Source organism: Phoenix dactylifera, chromosome 1, assembly GCF_051530095.1.
Source record: "Phoenix dactylifera cultivar Ajwa chromosome 1, Ajwa_hap1_PhDact_Kaust_v1.1, whole genome shotgun sequence".
Lineage (NCBI taxonomy): Eukaryota > Viridiplantae > Streptophyta > Magnoliopsida > Arecales > Arecaceae > Phoenix > Phoenix dactylifera.
Window position 1 is genome coordinate 5,441,987 of NC_143190.1, and position 18,132 is coordinate 5,460,118.

At 40.6% G+C, this 18,132-nt stretch overlaps 1 protein-coding gene across 3 annotated transcripts; it reads left to right on the plus strand.

Annotated features, from left to right (window-relative positions):
- Positions 1-12,677: 12,677 nt before the first annotated feature.
- LOC103699173 (uncharacterized) lies at positions 12,678-14,665 on the plus strand. Of its 3 annotated transcripts, none has more exons than XM_008781226.3 (6): positions 12,678-13,188; positions 13,283-13,411; positions 13,529-13,594; positions 13,776-13,841; positions 13,951-14,001; positions 14,119-14,665. In XM_008781226.3, the coding sequence occupies exons 1-6, from the start codon at positions 12,883-12,885 to the stop codon at positions 14,287-14,289; spliced, it is 789 nt and encodes a 262-aa protein (XP_008779448.2). In that variant the 5' UTR covers positions 12,678-12,882; the 3' UTR covers positions 14,290-14,665. The 3 variants fall into 3 exon arrangements, with proteins under 3 accessions (XP_008779448.2, XP_017696525.2, XP_017696524.2); XM_017841036.4 differs by having other exon boundaries at positions 12,733-13,188; positions 14,073-14,665; XM_017841035.4 differs by having other exon boundaries at positions 12,733-13,188; positions 14,122-14,665.
- Positions 14,666-18,132: the final 3,467 nt, after the last annotated feature.

An 18,132-nucleotide genomic window follows, 5' to 3' on the forward strand; every position in this document is an offset into this window, starting at 1 on the left:
ATCTTGATCAAATATATAAAAAAATCATGGCAAAAATCAAACTTTAGATCTTACTAATATAAGGATTCAATCTGATGCATTCAATATTGCCCAGAATACGTACCAATCTAACTTAATTATAATTCAAGAACTCTAACTACTGAACCCCTTTTATGGTCTTTACCATAGTTATGAAAGATGTAATACAAAAGGTGATTTGGCTTTATAAATTTGGTAAATATATACATATTTGAAAAACTTAATGGAAATGTTTATAGTGATGAGCAAAATATTTTAAAAAATAAAAATCATAAATTCCATTTTAAGAGTTGTTGGCTTGTATAAATATTTTTTTGCAAAGCATTATCTTAAAAGGATTAAGGGGCAACCATATTATTGGTGTCTAACAATTGAAGGCTACAGATAAAAAGATCCAAATCAAGTTTCAACTTACAAAAATAGTCAAAGCTAGGGTGGGTTGTGTTATCAATAAATGTGGGTTTATTATAATTTCAAAAATATATGCATGTTTAGTTTAATTTAAAAATACATGCTTAATACTTGTAAGAATGCTTAGTCTCTATTTTTAAAGAATAATAGTTAGTCTCAAAACAGTTAATGATGTCAAACTAAGAATTTTTGAGCTAATTACAAATTGCTAGCACCTGGCGTGCATCATGTGTAGATAGAGACCTAGCATTTCTGTTGATAATGTGTGATTGCATCAAATGTGTAAAAGCTATGTAAGATCTGATAGGTTGAATTGATTGGGTCATGTGGATTATATTTACATTATAACTATGCAAAGTCAAATTAATTCATGCGATTCCCAAGTATGGGTTGAAGAATCATAACCATCAATAGATTATATTTATTTTGGTCAATCTCATTTATTATTTCTTTAATTTGAATATATTTCACTTTCATACGTTGCCACCCCGACTTGAAGCATAAGTGCAACTAAGTTTTTTTTGTAGTTCATATCAATCTGCTCGATGACAAGTCTTTATCAAAACTTGTCACTTTCTTCTGAGTTCTTTTCTTTTAATTAATTTAAGTATGTGATAATATCAAGATTTACTAAAGTTGATTAAAGGTATCAATGACAATTGCTTGAAACATCACGAGGGATCTACATGGCAGTTTCTAATGGATCTTGCCACAATATTTATCTTTGAATCTTTGGATACAATTCTAATGCATGACTCACGTACATATAAGACATGGATTGTCACTTTACATTTTAGGCACAAATTTAGCTAGATTTGCTTTAAATGGTAATTGAATTTTTTTCTTTAAAGTGAAGAGGAGGCTAAGTCTAATCACCTTTTATACAAATGAACATATTTTTAAGATAAATGGACATATTTGTTGAGTTTTGCAAGCATGTATTCTATCTTTGGGTCTAAGGGGGAAAACGTCAAAAAAAAAATAATCACAGTTGTACCACTTCTACAAGAAAAATAAAAATAAAATGGGCTATTTCTGCAAAGTTTCCTTGACATTTTGCATCTTGGCTTATACTACTATTGAAGCCTTCTGCAATTCTTTTTGTGTTCTTTTGTGTGTAGATATGGTATTAATGCAAGTTAGCCACTTGAATCCTTTCAAGTTTTAGTTGCCATTCACATCAACAAGCCTTCTAATCATGTTAAACCAATCATTTCAAGGACACCAAAAGGAAAAATGACTAGCCCTGGACAGTCTTGAAAGCTGGTCTAGGTGATGTTAGTACTAAATTTTTGAGCTAGTTTTTGAAATAGTGATCATGGAGTCATAATGTTGCGATTATATATCTTCAATAAAGTCGACTTGGTTATTGCTGGATTTCCCTCAGGTATTACATTCATGGTAAGCACTAAACCATTGCTCTTCATCACCTTCTTGGTTTCTCCTAAAAATACTAGAACTTCCACTTATTCATTCATTGCCCATATCTTCATGTGGCAAAATATTCAGGTGCTCTTCTAATATGGCTGGGAGGCCACAGCCAACCGGATATACCAATGAACTTGAAGTTGCTCATCACTCCAAATGCTGCACTGCAGGCCACTGCCTCTGCCCTCTTTAATGCAATTTACATCCTATTCCAAGTGCACCATCAAGAGAATTTTGTTGCATATTAATATTTGATTTAGTGTTTTTTTCCGAATAAAGAGGAGAATCTCGGAGGTAAATATTGTTGTGCACAAATTTATGCATGCATGTGATGTTACTGCAATACCTTGCAGTATTGCACATCCATCATCCCTTTCGAAGTTAATTAGTAGTTAATTAGCTTCATCTTCAAGCTTTTCATAGCAAATATTTGCAAGAAGGATGATGTTTTCGCAAAAAGAAGACACATCAAGTGCAAGATTGATGTTCTAATTTTCCTGAAAGCAATTAATGATATTTTTGGCAGTGTTGTTCATGCATTATGATCATTAATTATTATATCACTATTATGATCATTATCTTTTCCATCCGTTATTGTCGCTTTATCAGGAGCTGGCCAAAACTGTTATAAATAACGACTATTACTTTTTCCAGCCGTGGTTGAAACCGTTCGAACAGCAAAATAACCTATCATAACATTTTAGCATTAGAGGGATGACTTTTTTCGGGGGAAAAAAATGAGGCAAGATAATAATTAGTATATCCAACAACTTTACCAACTACATGAATTAATACTTATTATAATATTATTATTTAAAACCTAGTTTTAGAGCAGCGTACCGTGGGTCCCGAGCACAGCCGCATGCAGTTCGCTGGTAGGAGAAAGCTGGGGACCGCTGCAACAACTGCACGAGTTTCGATGACCACCTTTCCGCGGCCATGTCGAGCGGAGACACGCCGGCCGGGTTCACCGGAGGCGCCAAGTCTGGATCCATGGACATGATCGCTTTGGCCTCCTCCAGGTGGCCGTTCTGGGCCGCCTCGTGAAGGTGCCGTGTTTCCGACGCGATTCCTCGCCTTACGAAGGCGGCCATGATCCTCTCCAAGTTCCTCATCAGCTATTCGAGTGGAGACGAAGGAGGTGACGATGTCATGATACCCGGCCGGCCCTGGCCGCGGAGTGTCTCCTTTGGAGTTCTGTCTGGTTAACAGCATGGGCACCAGGCTGCAGATGGCCTTTGCGAGCTCCGCATGTCCCATCTTGGCTGCTATGTGGAGCACAGCGTTCCCCTCCGCCGTGACAGCGATGAGGAAGGTTTTGTTCCCCTCAGCTATTCGTTGAAGGCGAGCAAGCGTCCCCTGACCTTGCTGCCTCCAACAACTCAGGGAGGATTTTGATTCTCTCTCTCTCTCTCTCCTTGCTATTTTGATCCACAAAGGGTAACATATATATATATGAAACCGGCCTGAGCTTGTAGGCTCGGATTCTAGCTCAATTTATCCAACCACTTTGGGGAAAAATGAAAGATTCTTCACTCAAGCCATTAATATAGAAAGGGATTGGCCACCCAACCTACTCTTTCTTGATGTAAACAGGACATGGGGACCAATCCCATTTCTCGCTCGCTCTCTCTCTCTCTCTCCCCTCCCCCGGTGTGACAACCCTTGGCATTATCCTCCTTACTGTTGCTCACACTTTAATATAAGGCCGTGGTAACAATTACATGTGCTCCTTATTATGCTATAGATAATGGGAACATGTATAAAAAATGGGCAGAAAAACGCAGCAATTATTATTTAAGGTCACCATCTGTGTTTTTCATTCGTTGGCTCCATGACTATGATTGTGTATAGTTCTTGCTGCTGCTAGAATCTGGGAGGCGGTAGCTCAAGGTGCACGGAGGTTGGGGGGAACCAAGGTAAGACCTGAGATCGATTGCCACCGGAGGTGCGCCGAAGTTGGAGGGAGCCGAAGTGAGGAATGTCCGCTAATAGGACTCTGGAGGCTTGGCACGGCAGCGTGACCTGCAAGAAAGTCTATTTGCTAGAGGATTTTCGGCGGAAGATCCTCCGATGGTTAAGTTAGTGGAAATCTAGAGCAACAATGAGAAAGAGAGAGAATGAGAACTTTAGAATCCCCTTGAGGGTCTTCCAGTCATCCTTTATATGGGATAATATTAGTGTCCGTTACTTGATTAATCGGAACGTGCCATGATTGCACGATAACGATTTATTGTGCATTAACAGCATGGTAAAGACCCTACACGATTAGCATGCAGCGATATTAGTGTCGATCATGCATTTACTATCGTACAAGTGTAACCATCAGTTCCTGGTGTTACTTCGATATTGTACTGACCAGAACACCACATCTGTATATACCGAAGTTATTCACCTCGATCAATATCGAGGTCAAGGAGGTCAGCTCTACCCGAGGTTAGGATGATCAATATTCTCCTCATCATTTGCCTCTCACTTCCAAGTTTGAACTTAAGTTTAGCTCAAGCGATGGAAGTTGTATCATCATCTTGACCAAAGACAAAGCATCTAAAGGAGGTATTAATGCATCAATTGGTTTTCTCGAAGCATCACTGCTTTGGGGTTGTTTCGAGGCCCTTTAATGTGGCGATTTGGATGAGCTGCTCATGCTGTATCTTGAACCGCCACATGGCTGAATCATTTTAGGCAACTGAACCGTCACCCCAATTAGAGTTGTCCATGTACTTATATAAGGTTGCCCCCTTTCTTTCTTACTTCTTGCTTCTGAAACTCTTTCACAAATCCCTCTGACGACCAAAGTTCTTCTTCCAACACTTCTCTAGCAGTGATCAGAGCGTTCTTGGAGTCTGTCATCTTCTCTGGCGCAGCCCCCCTCTCCGGAAGTCCTTTCGGCTCCTTCACCAATGGTGGTCAAGGCGTTGCCTTTAGTATCTTCTCCAGCGATGTTCTTTTCTAGTTGGTTCTCTGCCTGCGGCTGCTCAATTTCTTTTTCCCTTTTCCTTCAAATTTAGGAACTTTTCTCTCTTGCCTTTTTGCCCTTTTTCATCGTTTTCCATCATGAGTAGAACTGAGGTCGAGGTCTCGGTTGGGAGCTTGTCGACCGACTAGACTCCTCGAGCTTGATGTTTTCCCTCTCCAAGTGAGGCTGGGTTGAAGTTTACTTTGGCCTGGAGAATGAAAAATTTGTCCTTATCCAAGTAGATTTGGATGCGATCCGAGCTTAATACTTTGTTACTCTGGAGTTCCATCTAGAGCTGGCCAGACCTGATGACTGATTATGAATCCTCCTTCTCGGCTCGGCCAATATAATGAGACTCTCGATGGGCTGAGATTTTCTCTTCATTCCTTCATAGTCTAGCTGATAAGGGTTTACAACCTTATCCTGACCCATCTACTTCCAAAGTCCCAACGGGTCATTATAGGTTTTTTTGTTCTTTGCCTCCTTCACAACCTCCGAGCTTTGGTTTCTCTTTTTCAAAGATGCTTCACTTTAAAGAGGCATTCTCGAAAAAAAAATGGTGGTACTTTTCTCTTCAAAAAGGCTGCCAATTGATCCGAGATACTCTCTCTTCTATTCATGAATGGAAGGGAAGAATCTTTTTTTTTCTTGTTCGAGCAGTCATGGTAGTATGAAAACCTATGGAGAACACTTCAGAGGTCTTTGAACCAACCTCCGATGTTATCCGATGATGATCAAGAGTCCTTGGAGACTCTCCTCAAATACAAGATTCCCCCTTTGTGCAATCTTTTATCCGAAGAGACATTGATCAACATCGGTTTGATCATATACAAACAAATAAATGCATGTTTGGTTGAAGAGACTTGGATTTTGCAATAAAAACAGGAATGAGTAATTTTCATTCCAACTATTTGGTTGAGAGGAGTCACATTTTCATTCCAATTATAGGAAGGAATTGAAATACCCCAATCCTCCAAAACATCATCCCAACTCTTTTCTAATAGTCAAACTCCATCCTAATTTTCATTCCAATTCCAATCTATGCCAAACACGTAGCTTAATGAGGTCATATTGATTCACAATCCAATCTACTCTCAAGTGAAAAAACATCGGGAAAAATTGTAGCTTAATGAAGCCCAAACATCGTTGAAGATAAACCTCTTAAATGGATGTAGCAGATAAATAAGAGATTGGCTCCAAAGAGCAGCCTAGAATCATATTAATATAAATATCAAAATTAATGCTGTTAGAACTATCTGCATTCTACAATGATCATTATATTCAACAACATATAGAAGTAGAACTTTAAGAACTTTGGATTTGATCTAACACATTTAAAAAAGATGGTAAATATACAGATAATTCTTCCAAATTTTTTCAAGTTGCCTTTAAATTACTTTGAGAAAAGAATAGAACAAATTTTGGTCTTTCAATCTTGAAAGGATAAAATGAATATAGTCTTCAGACATTTTCTTCATGCCATTTCAAGGTTCAGGCCTTATCCCTCTAGAAATTTTGGTGAAGCAACACATCATATGGCATGTGCTTGCTAAAAGTTTGTATTTAAATAGACAAGTTTAGTTTCTGGAACATCAAGAGGTGGATAAAAGGAGTGATAATACCAATCATCAGTTTCTTGCATATAAGCAATAGAAAAGACAACCCACTGTGTATTAGGTCACAAACTCAACAGTTTTTAAGTTAAAAAATCTTTTCCTTTTAAAATTAAATGATCATTATAGACAATCTGCTTAGTGTGCATTTGTAAATAATCATTTTACTGTTTGATGGCAATCTGGCACACAATAACAAAAATGCCTGCAAGATTTGAGCTCCAAGATAGCTAGACTCATGCTGAAAAATTTACTTTTCTGCTAGATCTCTGCAGAATATAGTGTTGCAATGGTTCTTGTCTTCTCAGAACTTACAATATAGTGTTGCAATAGGAGCCCCAGTCCAGAAAATTTATATAAATGAAAGCCTTGGTCAAAAAAGTGGTTCTGTGAACATAACATGAACATTCTACGGATGAAAATGCTGGGTTGGAAATTGACTGTAGGCTCCAGTGGGGCCAATGAAGAGAATCATCAGGTCTAGGTTGATGGGTCAAAGAAAGGATGCTGAAGTGCATGTTTGACAAAGTGCCCATAATTTCCTCTTCATCTCTACTTCTCTAGTTGTTACTCCATTTGTTTACACCTTCAGAAAAATCTGTGATCAGGATAGAAAGGATAGATTAGTTCCTAATTATCTATTTCGCCCACTGAAGTACAATAATTATTCCCAGGATAAGATAAATTCATAATTTGCTTGCACAATAATTGCATTTCTTTGAAAAGAAGCAATTTGATAACCAGAATGGAGAACAACATATTGATATTGGCAAAGACAGGATTTACAAACTACTGTGTTTCGATGTAGCAGTGAATGATAAGTGGTGCCAATTATATTGACTGCCCTTCTTGTTGAACATACTTCAAAAAGAAAATGAAAGAGCAAGTAATGGTACTTTGGCAAATCAGCCAGTGATTGATATTTCAGCATCAGAAGACACACAATATTTATTACATAACCCAAATTTCAAATGAATCAACAAATCTAATTGATTGGGATTAACTTAGCTTTGTGAATTGTGAAGTAAAACATATCACACTTGACGCTGCATAATTTCCTTTGTTGTTAATTTAATAGCCATTACCTCGAAAACAAACATTAGGATAACAAAAACTAATCGATAGGAGACAAGGTAATATAATAAAGAAAAAGAAACAGAGAAATACACTTAAACCTACCACTTTATAATTTATTTAAGCAACCGGGTCCTAAGAAGTATACCTAACACACCTAGAAAGAACATTTTCAGCAATATCAAGCCATCATTGTACTACATTGAAGCTCACTGTGATGGGAAGCAAAAGGCATATTGATCTACATGGTCAAGGGCATAGTAGATACCTTATCTTGAAATGTATCAAGCCGTCATCTATATAAGATCCAAATATTCCTTTTGTCTGTCCATGAATGCTAGATTTATTTATTAATTCAAATATAGTTCAAATTTTTTGCTAAAGATTCAGAACAATAGAAGCACACCAATTCAAAAGTTGGATTATAGTTGTCAAACAAGAATGCCTCGTTGCATATTACTACAATCATCTCCACGTTTCTTCAAATGCATTGCAAGTTTCGAATGAAACTAGAGAGTTATTTCATTCTTCGCCATGGCTGCAAGTGCTAGTTACCTACAACAATTTCGAACCTTATCCAAAATGGCTATGGCCAGCTAGAAAAAGTATTATTTAAATTTTTTAATTTTATGTAAGTACTCAATTTTTTTGGTGAATAATCTATATGACGCAACACTTATCTATACGAATCTTTATGTATTTTTTTTTTCATTTCCTATCCAAATTTATTTAAATATAATTATAAATATCATGGTTAACTTATGATCGATGCTGTGGTTGAAATCTGGCTTGAGGGTGACCATGCCGGAGAAGTCGGGAGAGCCGCCGGCCAGGACGGAGAAAGGATGGCACCTCCTGCACTCTGGGGACTCAGCACAAGGCCTCACCGGTGGTTCCGGTGAGGACCCTCCGATAATTAAGTTAGAGTGGATTTTAGTTGGTCCAAAAGTCTCCAAGCGTTATTTGATGTAGGCTATTTATAGTCCCTGCAGAAATACCCAGATGGTGGAGGTATGACTCGTCCTCATTATGAGAGAAGATAGCATTTGGCCAGGTGGCATGCATTCAGGGCTTGCTTGAGGCACACGGTGTAGGCCGTTCTTGTGAACGGCATGACGTTGGCAGGATATGGCCCTTGGCAGTAAGGTATGGCCCCCTGGTTGACATGTTGTTGAGTGGCTAACAAGTAAAGCATGACGCGGTGATGTCGTAATATACGGCTACGTTGCGGGCGTAGGCGCGCGCGTGGAAGTGGCCGTGGGCGAGGTCGGGCTCGCAGCATTTACTTGGCGAAGTTAGCTTGGTGAGCACTGAGGTCGGGCCGACTTAGAGGCCGCGACATATATTCGGTGAGGTCGGCTTGGCGGACTCTGAGGTTAGCCCAGCCTCCTCGATTCGAAGATCAGCTCGATAGGGCGCCCCAAGCTTGGGCCGGGGCGTTATTATGGATACCTACGATCGACGAAGCCTCTTCGACATTTGATCGATCCTGTAGGGCGCCTCGAGCCCGGCCTCGGACGTCATTACTTGCCTGGAGGTTGTTCGGCCCTAGATCTGCTCGTAGAAATTAGGTGGCTCCAGGCAGGACGATCCATTTTGCCTGCCATCAATCGATATAAATAAATTCGCGCTGTAACGTCTCAAATTCGCTCTAAAGTTTCTAACAACTTACGATCTAACCAAAATAAATGCTAGCCAGTAGTGGCACACCTAATCGTGGGATAACAGCATCTCTCGGTGCCATGCCGGTAGCATGCAAACTGTGCCCACGCTGCCCTTATTTTCTTGAAGGGCGAAGAGGAGAAAGAATGCAGACGCGTACGAACCACCCAACCCCCCTCCCGTGACGGTGGAGGTACGCAGGGTGGTCGCACCACGCGTTCCTCCTCAGCTATCACATCTCAAACAGGGTACAGTCCCCAGTCTCCACTAATGGCCAGAAAACGTGGGCCCCATACACCATAGTTGAGATTCAAACTGGGGCCCACTCCCAGAGGCTCCTTGGGCCGCACGAGAGGGACAGGGCCTGACACAAGTGTCGAACCGGAGCGTTCGGCGACGCAGCACCGCCCGCATGCGGCCGCGACACGCACTGCCACACGAGGAATCGGCGACTTTCCCTTCTTTTTTTTTCCTTTCATTTAGAGCACTTTTTTCCCCGGGGGCGGAACGGGTTCCGGTGCCGGGCAGCGCCGGAGCTGCCCGCCGTCGTTTTCACCGCGACCGGGGCACGTGGGTCCGCTTCGACCGTTCCCTCCTTCCTTTCTTCTCGGTCTTATGCCGAGCCGAAGGAAGAATAAATTCCCTTTGTCCGCTACCGCTCGCGATTGCCGAGAAAGCGAAGAATTTGAGCAGGCCAAGGCCTTTCCAGCGTTCGTAGCCTTAATGAAGACGCGAGACTATTTCCTTTGATGGCATTCCACGCGGCACTACGTGATTGGACATCCGCTTTCCAACAATAAATGCCAGTTGTCATGGCCGCGGTATCAGGAGAAAGTTATTCACAGAGTATCCAACTATCCACCCACTCACACGTGCCGAAGTTGCCGCACGATCGTAAATGCCCGCCGTGTGAATATTCTCAAACCAAATTCCAAATACATAATTATTGATTAATTAATTACTCAACTTTAGTGAAGAGTAGTTGGAATTAATTACTCAATATTATTTGTTATTAAATTTCTATTTGTTTATGACTCGGCTGTCCCTCTACATATGATTACAAGAGGGTCAATAACTTCTAGTAATATAGTGGTAATGAGTATTGTTTTTCATTAATAGGAGAAAACCATTCATTAGATACATTAATACAAATTAAGTATACATAATAGACTAGCCTCCTATTTCACTCAAATATGATGGTGAATGAATCACTTCATGCCATATATATTTACCAAAAAAAATGTAAAGCTATAAGGCGTCATGAATTAGAGGGATTTCAAATCATTCTGAAGATAGGTCAATAATTCGAAGTATATATCACAAAAACTTTAGAATGGTGTTTAATATTTTATAAGCTAGCTCTGGCAATGGCAATGTCCCGCTTTGTGCCTTAAAAAAGATTAAAAATCACTATTTATCTATCCCCAATAGCTCAATTTTATCAATTAAAATCTATCTAGCATGTGATGCATATGCTAAAGATTACTTGCCATTATATATGACAGTAAAACCTAGAAGTCGAGTACTTTATTGCCTTTTGCAGCCTTTAGTATTTTTTATATATAAATAATCATATATTTAAAAATTACCACTAGTGCTTGCATGATGGCACCATCCCTTACCACCTGGATATAGAGGTAAGGGTTCGATTTTTGCCGATATCATCTCTTGAGGGACAAATAGGGTAGATGATAGAATGTGAGGATTAGTCCCTCTGAATTTTCAAAAAAAAAAAAAACTTAGAACTCTATTTGGTTTGCGCAAAAAAATCTAAGTAACTGTGATCAACAAAAAAATAAAGATGAAAATCCTATGTCTCACGCGAAAGATGAAAAAATAGCATTCTGAGAATAAAAATCCTATGTCTCATGAGAAAGAAAAACTTATGAAGGACATTGGAAAACCACTTTCCTTCCGGTTAGAAATTAGGGTCTCTTTTTTTTTCCAAAAGCACTTTAAGCCATTAAAATCTATTGGTAAGATTTTTTTATTTACAATAGGTATTTATTTTTGTAGAAAGTAAATGTTTAATAAAATATAAGTCACTCTAAAATATGCCACTTTCTCATGATCGACTAAATATACCAAAACTATTTTTTCAGGTATCATATTTTCAGAAATTATTTTTTTAGAAAAAAATATTTCGTTAAGAAAAAATTCTTTCTATGAACCAAACAAGTACTTAAAAATTAAAAATAAATACAATTATATAGGGTGTGTATCTTCTCTCAAGCCTACATCGATTTTTATTCATTTATTATGCATGCACCCCATCCTAGTGGAATACAACTAATATGTGCACCAATTCTACGGCACCATCTAATTGCATTTTATCAGTAATTTTGCTTGTTGGATTTGAAGCTTCTGCATGTTACACACTTCTCATGTGCCCTATAATATTTGCTACCCACAATTTTATAAACACTTGTTTAAATAAATAAACTTCTATCATTCAACATCTCCAATAAGAAAACAAGATAATGCATTGGTTCCAAGAGGCGCATTTATCATATTTTATTAGCATTACAAATTGACATTCATCAATACACCCAGGAATGTATATTAATGAAGCGGATGACTGGAAACATACTAAGAGTATGCATCTCACAATATATTCTCTTGTAATATTTATTTTTAAAACTACAAATAAATGAATTAATGGTTGTGATAAGCAACACTAAGATTGGGACAAGCAACTCCGTGATTTGTGTAGGAAGTCACGGGATAACTATAATTAATTGGAGATAACCATATCTGATCAAATCTATTAGAGTATAATATATGCTATTTGGAGACTAATCCAATTATGTCTCGTCCACATTAGGTTTTTAAAAGACCATGGAATGGATGAGGATCGAATAATATACAAGTACTAAATCAGATATCGGGGCCTACAATTATGATGCTTAATCATCATGGTTGCTGATAATCCGGTGAATTAATGGGTCATTAGCCCCCTATCGTCAAATCCCGGGCCGGGAAGGAATGATTTGATTAAGGAGGTGATGGAGCTGAATCACTCACCCACGGTGACAAAGACCAGTCTCCTGCTTCCCCACCCACAACGAGACAAGGTTGGAAATAAATAAGAAATAAATCTATGAGCATGTAGTTAGATGAGACACTGGGGCACGGTTTCTAATTCTATAGGACTGGGGTGGCGGTTTTGACTTGGGGGAAGGAGGAACACCAACCCCAACGCCACTCCTGAAGCATCCAAAGCTAAACCCGGAGTAAAACCAAGCATTACTATGGGGCCCAAAGAAGAGCTCCATGCCATTGGTTCAACAAAAGGGAGCGTTTGAGCGACCAGTCCTTTTGGTACTCGAGTTGGGTCCCAAAGCTTTGTTATATAATAAATTCACCAACTAGCCAACAAAACTTCCAAACCGCCCATTGCCATGCAACGTATCCCCACCGTCCATTTCGTCCACCTGCGGCGATGCGAGGACCAAGAAGTCTAGCAACGAGCCAAGCAAAGCATTAAGAAGGAATTGATAAGGAAAAAGCTCACCTCCCTTTCCTCTTTCCAACTCCCACCCCCTTTCCGGGGCCAAAGCGGTTTGTTCCAGAGTCCACAGTGCTGCAAAAGTCTCTCTGTGCGTGTGTTTGTGTGTGTGTGTGTGTGTGTGTGAGAGAGAGAGAGAGAGGGGGAGCTAAAAGAACATACGGTTCCTTTGTTTTTATATTTTAGAGGTCTTTTTTCTTCTAGAGTTGATGGAAGAGATCAAGGGGGAAGAGATCGGGGGGGAGGAGATGGAGGAGGGGAGCTTGATTGAGATGTTGGGCTCAGGAGAGGAAGAGGGATACCTTTTTGGTCCACCCTCTTCTCTATCGTCTTCTTCTTCTTGTTATTCTTCTTCTACGACGGCCTATATGCTCTATTTTGGTGGGCATGAGGAGGAAGCCGTTCCCCTTCATAGGATTGCCCAGAAATCGAGTGATTCCTCTTTGTCCTCGCTCTCCTCTTCTCCTCCTTCTACCACTACCACTGGTACCGTCACCAGCTCCAAGTCATCAAAGGTATGCTTTGCTTCTTTGCCTTGGTGGTTAGTTTTTTTAGCTTTGGAAGTGTGAAGAATAGCTGATGGTGGGCAAATAACTCTTTATCTGTCAGAAAAAAGTTGAGGCTGGTAGAGGTGGAGCGGGAAGGAGGACAACCACAGCTAATAACACTACTACCCACGCTTCTGTTACGAGTAAGAAGCCTAAGACCGAGGGTTCCTCTAGCCATGGTTCGATCAAGGTCTGCTCTTTAATTTTTTTTATCTGTGGATTTTTTTTGTTAACGATTTTTGGGTTTCATTCTATAGTGAAATCTGTTTTAACTAATAAAATGTTCATGGTGGTGAGAGGTGATCAGGTAAGGAAGGAGAAGCTAGGAGAGAGAATTATAGCATTGCAGCAATTGGTTTCACCATTTGGCAAGGTGAATGCTATCGTCAATCTATTATCCTTAGTAGAATCCCTCTCTCTTCCTCTTAGTTCAAATTGAATGCAAGAGATGGTAATTTCTTATTATAACTAGAATACTGGTGGTAGCTAGCTAGGTGAGAACTAGTTGGTACAAAATTTTCTGGTCTGATTGACTTTGACTGTTGGGAACGCAGTCGGATACGGCCTCGGTTCTTCACGAAGCCCTTGGTTACATCCGGTTCCTCCACGACCAAGTCCAGGTGCGTATGTGTTCATCACACCCTCTCTCTCTCTCTCTCTCTCTCTCTCTCAATCAATTACCATTCCTCTCACATGCTTCTCTTTCTTCCTTCTGTTCTTTTGTCTCAGGTTCTGAGCTCTCCGTACCTGCAACGCCTGCCATCCTCTGGTCACCTGCATGTAAGGCCAAGTCCCTCTCTCTCTCCCCCCTCTCTCTCTTAGTCTATTTTCTTTTTTTCACTGATCAACAGTCTCTATATTATCTTCTTTTCTTTTTCGAACTTAATTCCAATGGAGGAGGAGGAGGAGGGGAGAGAGCTGGAGACGAGAACGAACGATCTAAGGAGCCGAGGGCTGTGCCTCGTCCCAGTGTCCTGCACAGAACACGTGGCAAGCAGCAACGGTGCTGATCTCTGGTCCCCAGCGATGGGAAGCACCAACTCTTCCTCTTCCTCGACGAAGCACTAGGCCATCCTTTCCTCTCTTCCAAGCGTTTCTTCTTGGGTTCGGCGTCTCGTTGCTTGTGTTTTTTCTTTTGCTTTTTATGTTGCCCTTTTGGGTTCAACCCCGGGCCTTGGGCTGCTACTGCTTCCTCGTTTTTTTGGGTTAAGGGAACAGTCACAGAAGAAAAGAAAGTTTACAGAGGAATAGAGGGGAAAAAATAGGGGTAGGGCTGGAACTTCAGAAGAAAAGGTTGAAAGGAAAGGACAATCCTTTAACAATATATATATATATATATTATGCCTCTGTAGCATAGAACATATTAACGCTAGGAAGAAGTGAAGCATTGTTGTTTTTGTGGGATTTCCTCTGCTATGGGATATATATATATATATTTAATGAATGCTTAGGAGTTACATGGATTTGGATTACGACAGCCACATGCATTGGTTTGTCACTCGTTATCAAAGTTAAAGAAAGAAACTCCCTTAAGCTTATCAACTTATGGTGTTTGACTCCTGGTTGATGAATAAAGGCGCCGTACCATGGAAGGTTGTATGACTCGGAGACTCTTGGATGCACCCTTGTCCTGGATAAAATCCTTGCATTATGAGGAGACTTGGGGAATATTTTTATCATCAATTAACCAGGGGCTGAGTATAGTGCTAATGAAAGTAAATAAGATTGCCTTCGTCCGCATTTGATGAACACAAATGAGTGGTTGCATCAACCAAGAAGTTTGAGCTATAAGTTACAGCAATACTAACAGTGAGTTGGAATCTCGGTCTTCCAAAACTTAGCGAGGCTTTGAAGGCAAAAATTTGGCCAGGGTCATGTAGCTAGATTATGTCGTTGGATTGTGTTCCATGTGTTGTCGCACGGAGGGGAGTTTTGAGGGATGCCATGCGGGATTTGATATACGGACTGTCTCCATTTTTGGACACAGCTTGAAGCTATCAGCCCTGCAGGACCACCTACACCTTTGTGAAAACCCCTTGCTTGTTCCGCCAAAGAGAAAAAAAATCATAGCTAGTGAATCTGCATGATCATCAGAGAGTTTACAATGGATATTGATGGGCTTCTTGATTTGGATCTTCACCAGGCGTAAACGAGTCTTCCATAACATCAACAGAGTACCTAATGGTATAGTGGGATCGAACACAATCCTTTTCATGAAAAAGAGCATGGATTCTCTATGGTGCATGCAATGAGCTGCAGTGTACTGTATCGTACTCGATGGCCGTCATCACTTGCGGTCCATCTTTCTGATAAAGGCCATGAAGTTTGATACAGAATTCTATGGGGCAATCCATGCATGCACCCCAAAGGGGACTGGGTCCATGAAACATTGCCTTGCCTCGCTTTCAGAAGCAGGGGAAATGGCATGGACGTCTGAGGAGTTCGGGGACGCTGCTCCTTAGAGGAGACATCCCACCAAACAAAGCCGACTCTCCCAACGAATAAGAAAAGGAGAGGGTGACTGCTTGTGGATCCCGGACACACGTCAACATGTGTCAATAATATTAATATAAACACTTAATAAAGACATCAACGGCCTTCAAGACTTGTCACGCATTAAGATAGCAGATAAAATAAACACTTATGATATGTACATGTTGTCTTGCTAGAAAAGATGGTATATGTAACTAATTAGCATGCAATCAAAGAATGTCCATAGGTTTTGCCTAAATTGAAGAAGGATTAGGCTGGTGGTCCATATTTCACTTTGCAATACTCTTGAGCACAAATAAAACATCAATCTACACAGTCTGGTAAATCATGCAAGGTGATGTTCTCTGTAGAAGCAACTCAAAAAATTCTTGTCAACTAAAGAACAGATTGTTGTTTTAGCACACAAAAAGTTTTTGAACACATTAGTAGCCTTTAGTAACAATTGGACCCCTATTTCGACATATTCTGATTTCAATATTTGACACAACAAAACGATAATTGAACTATCTACGTTGGTACATCCTGATTTCAATGTTTAATACCAAAACATTCATAATAGAACCATCACAGTTTTAAAAGTAAGTGTTTATGCTTCTATACGGCATCTATCTCTGTTTTTTTTCATGCACGCATGTACGTATGTATGTACACAAGGCATTTGAAGCAACCCCGATTGTAGAATTGTGGTAACCATAACCATAGAAATCAAATCTTGATCCAATTGCAATGCCAGCATAATTGGCATTTAAAAATTGACCTGAGGACAGATTACTTGTTAGAAAGCAACTTCGCTTTGAACCCAAGTTGAGCCTTTATAATGGTTTTGTACAACTAACACAATATAGAACAACCGAAGAACAAAACTAAACTAGAACTGAAAAACTTTATACAGGAAGGAAAACTGGAAATTTTCATTGTATCAAATAAGTGACTCATTTAGGCCCTGAATTAAGAATACCACTAATAAATAAATTAACCTTTTGCTAAGCAATGTGTGCTGGATATCATATTTGAAGGGCTTGTGGATGACGAAAGATCCTTCTCAGCTATCCTCCACTCTTCAGTTTTGGTAGGATCTAGACTTCATCCTTTGTCAAGCTCCAGCTCGTACATCGCATAGTGATTAATGAAGGTCACAAAGCATCGGAATGAGCAGGAGAAAAGGGAATTATCGTTGAGATTGATCGCATGGAAGAAGAAAGGCTAATTGAGATAAAGAAAACCAGATACATGGATGCAGGGCCGGCCCGACCCTTAGGCGACCTAGGCGGTCGCCTAAGGCCCCGGCCTAAAGGAAGGCCTCGCAAGGCATAGGCTCAAAGAAGAGCGAAGCGAAAATTTTAAACTTCGCTGCTATAGTGCTACGGCTACTTCCCGCCGCACTAGGGGCTACTCTCCATTGCACCAGGGGCTACTTCTCATCGCACCATAGGCATCAGAGGCTGAAAAGACATGGAAAACATTCTGAAAAGCGTGGAAACAGAGTGAAAAACAGAGGTCCCATCGCACTGTTGCAGGCTTGCAGCCAGGAAAGAGAAACTCCATTGACTCTTCTGGTCTTCTTCCTTTGTTCCTTTGATGTACCTTTGAGGACATCCTCTTCGAGGAGGTGGTGAAGAGGAGGGGCACCGTGATGTGGTCGATCCACCGGCCGACAACCATCTTCGGCTTCTCCCCATTGAGCCTCATGAATTTGGTGGAGACACTCTGCGTCTACGCCGCCATTTTCCGCCAAGAGGGGGCTCCTCTCCTGTGGCTAGGGGGCCGGGTGGCTTGGGAGGGGTTTAGCAATGCCTCCGATGCCGACCTTATCGCCGAGCAGCAGATCTGGACGGCGGTTGATTCATATGCCAAGAACGAGGCCTTCAACTATAGCAACGCGGATGTGTTCAAGTGGAAGCACTTTGTGGCCGTTGCTGGAGAAGGCGTTTGGAGTGGAGTGGGTCCGATACCGGGGGGAGGAGGCTCGATTTAAGCTAGTGGACGCCATGAAGAGAAAAGAAGCATTGTGGGAGGAGATGGTGGCAGACCCCGGGTTTGCACCAACGAGGTTGGAGGACTCAGCAGAGCTCTCGCTCCATTCTTCTTCCAAGTAAGAAACCAACAGCTTACCTCCCTCTCCATCTCTACCTGTCTCTCTTGTGCATTAATCGTTTTTTGTTGCCAATCAACTGGTTGTTGAATTGCCTTGCTTTGTTCTATGGATTATTTTTTATCGACGGACTCTATGTTGAGATCACTTTCTTGTATACCCCTTCTTTAAAAATTTTGGTTGCCAATGATTTGTCCAAGTTACTCTTTTCCATGGGCTTATATGAGGAGAAATTTGAAATAGGGCAAAGAGAAATTTGGAAGCTTTGGCCTTTTACAGTGTTTTTTTTTTCCTTCTTCCTTTGTTGGTGGAGGAAAACATTGAGC